At 31.7% G+C, this 11,857-nt stretch overlaps 1 protein-coding gene across 2 annotated transcripts in view; it reads left to right on the top strand.

The window, feature by feature from the left end:
• Positions 1-10,358, top strand: part of LOC107446484 (very low-density lipoprotein receptor-like) — a 26,182-nt gene extending 15,824 nt beyond the window's left edge. Inside the window, exons 5-7 of one of the 2 annotated variants that reach the window (XM_021145639.3) lie at positions 768-1,010; positions 7,912-8,139; positions 10,110-10,358. In XM_021145639.3, coding sequence (XP_021001298.2) covers positions 768-1,010; positions 7,912-8,139; positions 10,110-10,225 — 587 coding nt within the window. In that variant the 3' untranslated portion in view covers positions 10,226-10,358. The remainder of the gene's footprint in view (positions 1-767; positions 1,011-7,911; positions 8,140-10,109) is intronic. The other variant, XM_043050720.2, reaches the window with a different exon arrangement.
• Positions 10,359-11,857: the final 1,499 nt, after the last annotated feature.

Below are 11,857 nucleotides of genomic sequence, written 5' to 3'. Positions count from 1 at the left end.
TTACATTATTATTATTATTTTTTAATTAATATTATATATATATATATATATATATATATATAACATAGATTGTATTTGGGGCTAAATATCAAAATAACCGATGTTGATTAATTATTTTTGATAAAAAAATATTTTATCAGAAAGAGATTCTAAAAAGTGCAGTTCTTTAGTTTAAAATCATATATTTTTTAAATCTTTTTTTTTAAATGTGTATACTTTTTTCCTTTTTAAAAATTGTTTAAGAAACAAGGGAGACTATTGTTTTAAAAGTTTAAGAATTTATGAGAAGTGTTTCGGAAAAAATTGTGTGTTTGAAAATATAATATAATTAACATAGTGTGTAAAAACAGAAATTTTTAAGGAAACTTAAAAACATTTTACTATTATTATTATTTTTTTTTTTTACACTGTTAAAACATTTAGTTTAGAAGCAAGTTAAAAATAAATAGTTTCCAAGTTTTGCAAATCAATTCTCTAATACCATTTTAACGGATTCCACTAAAAGAATTATTTCATTTTTTCTAAAAAAAATTAAAAAAAATAATTCATAGAATTATATATCATTCATAGTGTTTTAAGTTAATTCAAAACAGAAAAAAAATATTTTGAATTAAATTAAAGGAATTTTAAATAATTTAATAAAAATATTTTATAAGAAAAATAAATAAGTGATAATTGTAAATTGCATTAAAAGGTTCCTGATGAGTTAAAATAAACGTTATTTTTCTATCAGGGTTTACACTATGCGAAGTCTTTTTCTGTTTCAGATTTCAATCCATCGGAAGAATGCTCACCAGGACAATTCAGATGCAACAATGGTACATGCATTTCGTGGAATTGGATCTGCGACAGTGTGGAGGATTGCTCTGAAGGGGAAGACGAAGATGACTGCCCACCTAATTCTTGTGAAGAGGGGGAGTTCCAGTGCAGGCATGGACTCTGCATCCCAAAAGAGCAAGTTTGTGACGGTATTTTTCAATGCTTCGATAAGTCTGATGAAAAAATTTGCTGTAAGTTTTATTTTTATTCTTTTTTCACGAGGACCCGATACCACGGGAGAAATTTTTCATGGCTAATTCCGTTTCACCTCCGATTGGTATTTTAAAGTTCAGAAAGAAGTGATTTCAGCTTAATCTTGCAATAGTTTATATGTATTTGGATAGTCTGATCAGCCTTTGTACTTCGATAGTCAGCCTTTTTGATAGATAGGTAGGTATATACTTTATTTACGTCGCACTAGAGCAGCACAATGGGCTATTGGCGGCGGTCTGAGAAACATTCATAGGCATGATCAGAAGACATTCCATCGCAATCCTGCGCGCGAGCGGTGTTCTACCGTGTGTCTTTACCAGAGTTGCAAAAAAAAACGAGATTTTCTTGAAAAACCCCAACCCAGGTGGGTTTTTCTGGGCTTTTCATGTTTTATTATTATTATTTTTTCAAAAGAGAGAGCAGGTATAAGTACCTTATTTTAAAAAAAAGTTTATTTTAATATTAATAATAAGGTTCAATTTTATGAATTGACTTAACATATAGGATATTAAAGTGTAATCAATAATTAATACAAACAAATTGGTGCAAAAGTCTGAATCTTTCTGACATCACGAAACAAAATGTTACACGTCATCACATACATCACCCATTTGAGACTTATTTTAACGCAGGATTACTTTTTATTTATATTTTAATCTTAAAAAAAAATATTTGAGGAATTTTTTTTTGCATAGAAAGTGAATCAAAGTCTCTGACTAATCAATGGCCATTAGAGTCAAATCTAGCTAGCATGATGACTCTCCAGTCTCCAAACACAGTTTTTTCTCTGTAGTTTCATTTTTTTTAGGCTAGACTACATATATATTTTAATAGAATAGCTCTTTTATATGACAAAAGATAAAAAAGAAATCAATTTAAAAAAAAGCCCAGTAAAACCCGTTTTAGGGTGAGTTTTACTAGATTTTCAAAGTGGGTTTCACTGGGTACAGAGCCGGATTATACCTTTCGTAGGCCCTAGGCACAGAGCCGGATAATACCTTTCGTAGGCCCTAGGCATAGCCGTTTTGGGGCCCTCCCCTCCTTCCCCTCTTTTCAAAATATATGCTAAAATTTTCTTGCATATTTTTTTTTTTCANATCATAAAACGGCATTATTTTTGTCAACAAATTTTTTTCTCCCAAGTTCTTCGTAGGCCCTAGGCACGTGCCTATAGGTTAATCCGGCCCTGACTGGGTAGGTGGGTTTTTTGCAACCCTGGTCTTTACGATCAGTTCACTGAGGTACTTCAGAATTTGAAACCCCATTGTTTACTACAAGCTCTTTTTTTTTAAAACTTTAAAGTACTTACGCAGATGAGAGAGAATTTGCCATGAAGTTTCCTCTTCATTAGTAAAAGTACTTTTTGCATTTAAATGGGTTGTGATTACTACTGAACCGTGTTATCAAATCACGGTGTCATATATGCTAGCATTAGTCATTCTCTGTAAATGATCTAACCATTAGATTTCATGTTGGTATAACTATCATTAGAAATTGTTTATTATCATATTTATAATATGCTAATTAATCATTGCGAAAGTTTTATGACCTAATAGACAAAAGATAAAATACTAACGCAATTCTTCTAAAAATAAAAGCATATTTTCGATGAATTTGGATTTTTGATCTGGCCAAATGTTAATGCTTGCTGCCATCTGAAAATGTGACACTTAACTAATTCGCTCCCGTTAGATACGGTAGTTTAGTAAGGTTTTAAATCTTTGGCCCATATTCAAAAACCACACTTAAGCATGCATTTATGAGTTGACATCTCAAGTTCAAATCATTACGCCAATTTAAATTTTAAGCTGTGTTAACAATTTGTGACAACAACAATTAAGCCAATGTAACAATTGGTCTTTATAACGGACAATTATTTAAATTATTATTTAACTGTTTAAATTATTAAACACTTAAGTAATGAGCAATTATTAAACATTAAATTAATTAATTAATAATAAAACATTTAAATTAAAAACATTCAAAAAACCTGATTAAAAACAATCACCAAATTGGTAGTTGTTTTTCTTCATGGAAAAAATGGCTAAAATCAGCTTCTACACCAATCATCAAATCCCAGCCAAGTTTTATGATAATCAATGCAATCAATAATTGAATAACTTTTTAAATATTAGACCGTCAATGCTTTTTCGCTTTTCTTCACATTGACATTTTGCGCTATTTTTCAAATGGGCTTAGAAAAAGCAGGTTAAAGATGCCCACACCTTTATCTAACATTTATAAATAAATAACTTCTATGGCAGTGTTTCCCAACGTGGGGCCCACGCCCCACTGGGGGGCAATTTGATTGCTAAGGGGGGCAATTCAAAAATGGACTCGACACGAGTTTAATCCTTTTGCTTCGGGCCATTTAAATGCAATGCTAGATTTCGGTGCCAAAATTGAAAGAAAAAATCAAATTCTTAAATAATTGCAGCCAATAAATATTATAAATTCTTTTAACGAGACCAGAATATCAAATGGGTTTTTGGTGGCGTCAAGTTAACCCCCCTGCAGCAGACTCCGCGTGGACTTTCAAACTTATAAGAAAAATTTTGAAAAGAGGACAACAGTAAAGTCTCTATTTACTGCTCACACTTCAACTCATAATTGTATTCTTGAGCCTAGTTATCAAATTTTTTTATTCATCGCTAAATCTGGAAAAAATCATACTACAGGAGAGAATTTAGTAAAACCGTCAATATCAGCATCTCTTAAAACAGTTCTTGAAAAAGATGACAAAGCCGTAAAAGCTATGCCACTCAGTAACTGTTAGCAGAAAAATAGACGAAATGAGTGAAGATATTGAAAAACAACATGTTGAAAAGATGAAAACAAGAAAATTCTCAGTGCAAATGGATGAATCAACTTTGATAAACAATGTGGCAATATTGATGACTTACGTAAGATATATTGATAAAGGGCATTTTGCTGAAGAAATGTTGTTTTGTAAAAGATTAGAAAGCACCACTACCTCCAACGATATATATAATAAGCTAAAAATGTACATAGATGTCAATAATATACCAATAAATACATAACATCTCGTGCTGCAGATGGTGCTCCTGAGAAAAATGGCCGCTTAAAATTGATGAAAGATGAGAATCCAGAAATGATTCTCGTGCATTGTGTTATTCATAGGGAAAACTTGGTAGCTAGAAACATCTTGCCTGTTTACTACATTCAGTAATCGAGTGCATCAATGATATTAAAGCTAATGCCAAATGTGAGCTTCTCTTCATGCTATTTTGTGAAGAACAAAATGCAGACCATGTGAGACTTTTACTTCACTCTGAAGTAAGATGGCTCTCTAAAAGGAACTGCTTGAAATGATTTATGGAACTGTTTGATATTCATAGTGATTTTTTAAGCGACAAACCAAAAATGAAATATCTGTTAATAGTCGATGATAAAGCATTTGTGAGTTATTCAGCCGATATCTTTGAGAAACTAAATATATTAAATAAGCAACTTCAATGAACAAATAAAACTCTTGTTGATGCAAAAGCGAAGATATTTGGTTTCATTACCCTTATTGAGTTATGTTAGATATATATTAACAACTAAAACTTTGAACAGTTTCATTGGCTCCAAAAATGTGAAGTAAATAATACCGCTTTACTTGTTATTGTCGATCATCTGAAAATTCTATCGGCTGATTTAAAAGAAAGATTCTCTGATTTAAAACAAATTGATTTTTCAACATGGATGATGCAGCCAAAGTTAGTAGATTTGTCTGATATATCAAATATGCAGTACCAAGAAGAACTCGTAGAAATGCAAAATGATGAGTCAGCTAAAACTTTATTTAATATAAAGGGAGTGGTGGCATGGCTTTGTGAGGAAAGAGAAATCAAATACCCAAATTCAACCAAATGTGCAAGAAAAATATTGCTACCGTTTTCATCCTCATATTTTGCTGAATTTGGATTTAGTGCTGTAAATGATTTACTGCTAAAAATAGAAATCGTCTGCATATTACACAACGGGGATACTTGAGACTGAAGCTAACCAAATTGGAACCTAATATAAAATCTCTGTGCAGCAAGGATCTCACTAAATTAATATACTAAATTATTATAGAAAAATCTTTATTAAAACTATTTGAATTTTAGTTTTTTCATTATATGTTTTGAAAATTTACTTACTGTGTTTCGTTAACAATTTCCTGGTGATTTCTTCCTAAAACATATCATTTAAGTTTCTTAAGTGAACAATTTAATGTTTTAATATTAAAAATTATGTATATGTTACATAGGGGGGCAGAAGAATTTTAGAATGTCTTAGGTGGGGCATGGGCACAAGAAAGGTTGGGAAACACTGGTTTAGATAGTAGGAAAAATCATCTTTATACCAATAACGTTTCACAGCTGTAAAGAATTGTTGAAGGATAGAATGAAGATCAAAGGAATCCAGCAACATGCAATAGCAGAGAAATATTTTGCATNGATGTAGTATATTCTACTTAGAAAATATGTTACAAATGCACAAATACAAAAAAAGTTAATTAATAGCACATAGGCAACAAATACCATGAAATATTTTCCCATTGTTTTGAGTAAATAATGAAATGTACATATGCGTGTAACATAATAATATATATGCGTAACGTTTTCATTTCGATTTTTTGTCTGAAAGGCATATACATGTTTTTCAATACGTGTTTTATGAATCTTTTTTTTTTTTTTCAAATTAAAAATTGAGTCTTTTGCAAAGAGCACCAAAATTAGCACAAAATTTACATCTAAAGAAAGAACAAATATAAAACCGCATTCCATTTTGAATGGTCTTTCGGAAATTTGAATGTAAATGATTCGAAGCTATATTTTATGATTATTCGCATTGATGCGGGAGATTCAATTATATGGTAAACACTCAATTGTATGGTTTTGCCAAAGTGTCATTGAAAAGTTAAAAAAATATTTACAACGTAAAATAGAGCTCACCCACAAAATAGTCATCAATTTGTCACTTTAGCATGATTTAATTACTTTTTTATTCTCACGATCTATAGTTTGATTGTTAAAGTCACACATTGTGAATTCTAAATATCGTTTGATTGACGTTACACATTGTGTGGACTCTAAATATCGTTTGATTGTTAACGTCACACATTGTGGATTCCAAATATCGTTTGATTGTTAACGTCACACATTGTGTGGATTCTAAATATCGTTTGATTGTTAACGTCACACATTGTGGATTCTAAATATCGTTTGATTGTTAACGTCACACAGTGTGCATTCGAAAAATCCTTTGATTGTTAACGTCACACATTGTGGATTCGAAAAATCCTTTGATTGTTAACGTCACACATTGTGGATTCTAACTATCGTTTGATTGTTAACGTCATAGATTGTGAATTCTAGATATCGTATGATTGTTAATATCAGACTAGATCCACAATAGGTTGTTGACAACGGTGAAACAATTATGCTTAGAAACAATCTGAGGACAATCCTTGTGCAATTGCAATTTAGGCATTAAAAAAAAGCAAATTTTGTACATCAACCGATTTCGGTTAAATTCTCCCTCACCAATTATCAATTCATTTAAAAAAAACGAAATTAAAAGCAATTTTTAGTTTGAAAATTATTTCAATATCAAGTAATATTGGATTCAGTATTTCATTGAAAGGAAAAATTACCGAAAAATGAAAAATTCGTTTCTTTCTTCCATTACTTGCTATATCAAGAATCTTTTGCAGTAATTATAATTATTGCTTTGCAGTGCTAATCTATAATCTTTAAAAACTAAACATAAACAAACAGTCTTAGAAAGAAATTTCAATAAAATACCACTAAAACACCGATTAAATAAAGGCTCAGTTTCTGCAATGTAACGGAGTATATCAAAAAGAGTAAGTAATTTCATATTGAAAAAAAAATAATGTTTTCTGATAATAGCAAAAACAAAATTTTGCTTAGGGCAAAGTTTAGAAAAAAATTTAGGTATTAAAAAATATATTAAATTATTATAAAAGGCAGATGACGTAACTACCTTGTCAACGAAATGATCTTGTCAATGAAATTATCCGTAGATGAAGTGATGGCGATGAAACGGCTTGTCGATGTCGATTAAATGAACCGGACCATGATTCCACGTGCAATAATATTTTAGCAGATTCTTTTAAGTTCATGTTATTTCTTATCCCAGATGGTATAGCTTAGCTACACCATCTCCATAAAACAAAAACAAAAATCTTTAAAAAGTCCAAAAATGAATTCTTTAAAATGTTGAAAACGGTTAAGTTTAAGCATTTAAAAATACAGCTGGCAGAATCATTTTAAGTTTATAAAATAGTGAACTCTAACACAGAAAGCATATTAAACCTTTTTTTAATAGACCAAAAATGTTGCACTTTCAAACCTTTCATCCTAAAAGGATTAAAAATTATTTTTTAAAGCTTTTTTAAACAGTATTGTCATTTAGGTCCATAATGGCGTTTTAGTTGACGCCACACTAGCTATAAAATCAAATTGAATTGTCCATTAAAATTTCATGACAAGGTGGAGTTTAGATGAGCATACAAGACTTTGAGAAAAGAAACCTTATAATTACCTAGATTTAAGATTATTTTCACCTTCAGACAAGCTTTATTAGAAAGAAAAAAATTTCGCTCTTGAAAACCCTAAGTCAACCTCGATTTAAGGTTTTTATACAGAAGGTTGTTTTCCAAAGTTTTGGATTGGGATAATGTGCGTGAAATAGAGCATATTGTCACATATCTCGTTTCAAGGTTAGAAGATTTACACGTAAACCGTATTTCTAACCTTTTTAGGTTTACATTAAAAGGTTTTGGTTAAGTGAAAAAAACAATTATTTTGCTATCTGGGAAGGATAATGAATTTTGACTATGCGTGTTTTTTCTTCCATCAGCACAATCCGAATGCAGAGGATATTATTGCGGCAACAAAGAATGTGTTCCTCAAAAATATAGATGTAACAGACTGCAGGATTGCAGGAACGGAAATGATGAAGAAAACTGCTTAACTTATCAGTGCCGAGATTTTGAGTTCAGATGCGATGAAGATCAATGCTATACTGAACGTTTTCTTTGCGATCATGACAGGGACTGTTTAGATGGAAGTGATGAAGATAACTGTGGTAAATAAAGTATTGCATAATTTTAATAAAACTGCTACTCTAAAAAATAATAAAGAAAAATGGATGTAACGGCCTGGTTTCTTAAGACCAGGGCCTTCTCTGAGCGTCGGCTGGAAGTTGACGTGCCCTCACCCCAACAAAATACTGTTTTGTAAGCTCAGCGTGAGCAGTCGTTCCGACGCAGACATTATCTGGCATTTAATGACGTTAAACAAATATTTATTTTTATTCTGCAGCTAGTTCCTAAAACTTTATATGCGTTATTGTCGACTTGTGCTTAAGAGGGAAAAAATGACCTTTTAATCTGTAACCACAGATTGCTTTAAGCACGAAATATTTGTATGATTTACATCTTACATTCTACAAATTAGGTCATTTTTTAAGTTTCGGAGATTAATTTCTCCTTGAAATCAAAATGTTGGCAGATTTCAATAATCTGTTGTCCGTTATTGATTTTGCCGTTAATGTTACGTTGCTATTCAACTGCAGTTGATTCGGACTGCAGTTGTTGTTCAAGCTGAGTGTTCGATGACGTATACTGTCTAACGCACAAATTGACCAACCAAGAGGTTAGCGCTCGCTTCAAGCTAACGTTTTGTAATGCTGACCTTTCCTAAGAAACCATACCTGCATACTGCTAGGGAAAACCGATTTCTCTTTTCGCGCTAATTTTCAAAATAGTAGTTACAATGATCGTGCTGACCGTGGTCAAGGGTCGCTGCTGACAGGAAAAAAAAACTATAAAAATTCTTTCAGCTGCATATCAATCCGTTCTAATTGAAATACAGTTGTGAGAAAGGGGTGGTCATAAAGCAAAAAACTTTGCCCGTTTTATAGGTCTCTAGCGGTCGTTCAACCAATCGAGATGAGGAAATTTCAGATGTAGTATATTCAGAGATATAAGCTTCAGATTCCAAAAAAGACAACGGTTACGGTTTCAAATGTACATGACAAAATCGAAAAAAAAATCATAGAATAACGTTCATTAGATAATTCAAGGAAGAAAACCTATAAAAAGTGGGGCTCACAATTTCAGGAACAATAGTTGACGTCCTGAAATTTTTTGATTAAGCGCTACCATCGGGGTTTGTAACATATGCTCTGTAACAGGCTGACGCTATGTAGCCATGCTGTAAATTTACGTCATACCATAATTGCTGCTACACTATGCGCTGAATGACATCGTTTGGATGCAAGATGACGCACCTTAACACCTTTATGACGCACCTTAACACCTTATGACTAAGATGACGCACCTTTAAAAAACGTTATTGAACAGTCGACCCAATTTTGGATTTACGATCCAAGTAGCACACATCTCAATAACGATATCGTAAAAACTTATCTTTGAACATTGTCCTACATAAAAATGTACCGTACCCCTTTTATAACGCAAAACAATATTGTTCGCTATCGTAAAAAAACGTTGGGGAATGTCGATCGATATCTCACAGCATTTACAAACATTGTACAATGTCGATCGACATCGTCAACACGATATTAAAAAAAAGATTGCTGAAGAATTCCGACAATCGCCAAAATTACGTTATTTGTTAAAATAAAAATTAGTTTTTGAAAAAATTCATGCTTATTTGTAACCCGGAAAAAGCTTATAACAAAACCGTTCTATAGCTTGCTTAAAATTAAATTATTTGTTATTACCAAAACTTATAGAATCTTAAAGTTTTCAGCTTAGTTATTTTTTTTTCCATTGGTTTTATACTACCAATGTTAAACTCCGTAGTCATGTAATTTTGAACCCAATCCAGAAGACAAAGGAACTCTTGGATCAAATATTGGAAGAAATTGTTTTGAGTCATTGAATAAAACCGCAGGCAAAACTTCAAATTTAAAGCTCCCATTAAATATGTACTTATTTGCATTTAATATCGAAGTTTGTCTTCTGATTTTTTATCGTTTGTTTAAAAATCTTTGAATTTTTTTTGGTATAATTTTTTTGTTTCATTTAGATTATAAGAAAGAGGAAACTACTGAAATGCACAGAATTATTGATGAACTGGACGATTCAAGTGTTTTTAAAGAGTTTTTTCTGAGCATTTTCAAGCGAAATTCAACCAAATCTTAATACTTCAAATTAAAACATACTCAAAATGTTATATTCTTTTTAGTTTCAATATTTATTTCTATTGGTGTTTAATCAAAAAGGAACTTTATATGTATTTGACCTTAAATAAATCATTCAATGAACAAATAGGAAATGGTATATAGGTTTGAATTTATATACACTTATAGTTAGTACATTATTTTCAAAACAAAAATTTTTGTTTGATGAAATCCCTACTAAATTCTCCTGGAATTCAATAAAAATTCATATTCGCATAATAATTGGTTCAGTTTTAAAATTTTAATTCGTCAATATTTCTTTGAAAATAATTTTTTTTAAAGAAAAATTATTGTTATTTGTCCTGTTATTTTTCTCTATAGACCTTTGAATGTAACGATACATCAAAAAGAACAATCTTCTTTTTAGGAAACAGAACTCAAGACACTTGCGTTTTTATATTATTCTCAAGAATGTATACATGGCAGCTTTAGTATTATCGAATCTATTTCTTAAGGACACCATTAAAGCATATATTTCTTATGCAATACTTTGTAAGTAAGCTCATTGGGATCACTCTCTTCTTGAGAAATCACGAAGAGTATTATTTTTCATCGTGTGCTCTCGACAACAGTTTTATTATGTTAGAAAGTTAATCCACTACAAGTTTAACAAAAATAGTATTTGAGTGGATGAATAAAAAGTATTTTATTAACGATTGAATGTTTGAACAAGATATAGAGAGAGTGTGAACTAATTGTAGGAATTGGAAAAGAAAAAGGGGTGGGGGGCATGATATCAGACAAGTATAAAAGTACAAATTGGGAGACGTGAACCACCCTATTAGGTGGGCCAACGTTGCTCCCACAGTAAGGACAGATAGTACAAAGAACATCCATGCCTTGCCTGGGATTCGAACCCAGAGCCTTTCTGATGCAAGGGCAGTTCCCTAACCCCTACACAGGCCGGTCGGCAGAGAAGCCAACTACCCTCCCTGAAATACGCCATTGTTTCCATAGCAGCAGACGGCCTCAGACTCTGGGGCGGGAGTTCTTACAGTAGACAAACTATACTATTACAGGGTGCGTAGCCAAATCTTTGAATCAAAAATAAGCACTTTTTAAAAACTTTTCAAGTACTTTACAAAAATTTTCAAGCACTCAAATTCATATTCAATGATATTATTGAAAAACAAAAACTTTTTATAAACAGTTTTAGCGTTAAAAAAACCCAAAAAGAAAACAAATCAGTACTTTCCCACATCGCCGAGTGAATTCAACTTGACCCTCAACTCAGAACAAAAGTACCCTTACCCCCTACGTCAAAAAAAGTGTTAGAAGTAAAATAAAATAAACAAGAACAAAATTAAATAAATTAAAAAGAAAAAACATTTCATAAGGATCTGATATTCTCTATCCAAATTGGAGCACTCGGGTTTCGGTTTCAAGTGTGCGCGCATGCGCAAGTCATAACGTGGGAACGCGTGAATGATTAAGCAACAAACTCCCCATTTTTCGTGAAATGCATGGGATCCACCAGATATCACTGAAGGGAAAAAAATTATTCGAAAAAAAAGCACCTTTAAAAGCTTTTAAAAACGAAATCCCCAAAAAAGCACCTTTAAGTACTTTTTACAAACGCTACGCACCCTGTATT

Source organism: Parasteatoda tepidariorum, chromosome 1 (assembly GCF_043381705.1).
Source record: "Parasteatoda tepidariorum isolate YZ-2023 chromosome 1, CAS_Ptep_4.0, whole genome shotgun sequence".
Lineage (NCBI taxonomy): Eukaryota > Metazoa > Arthropoda > Arachnida > Araneae > Theridiidae > Parasteatoda > Parasteatoda tepidariorum.
This window is presented reverse-complemented; position numbering and strand designations above follow the sequence as displayed.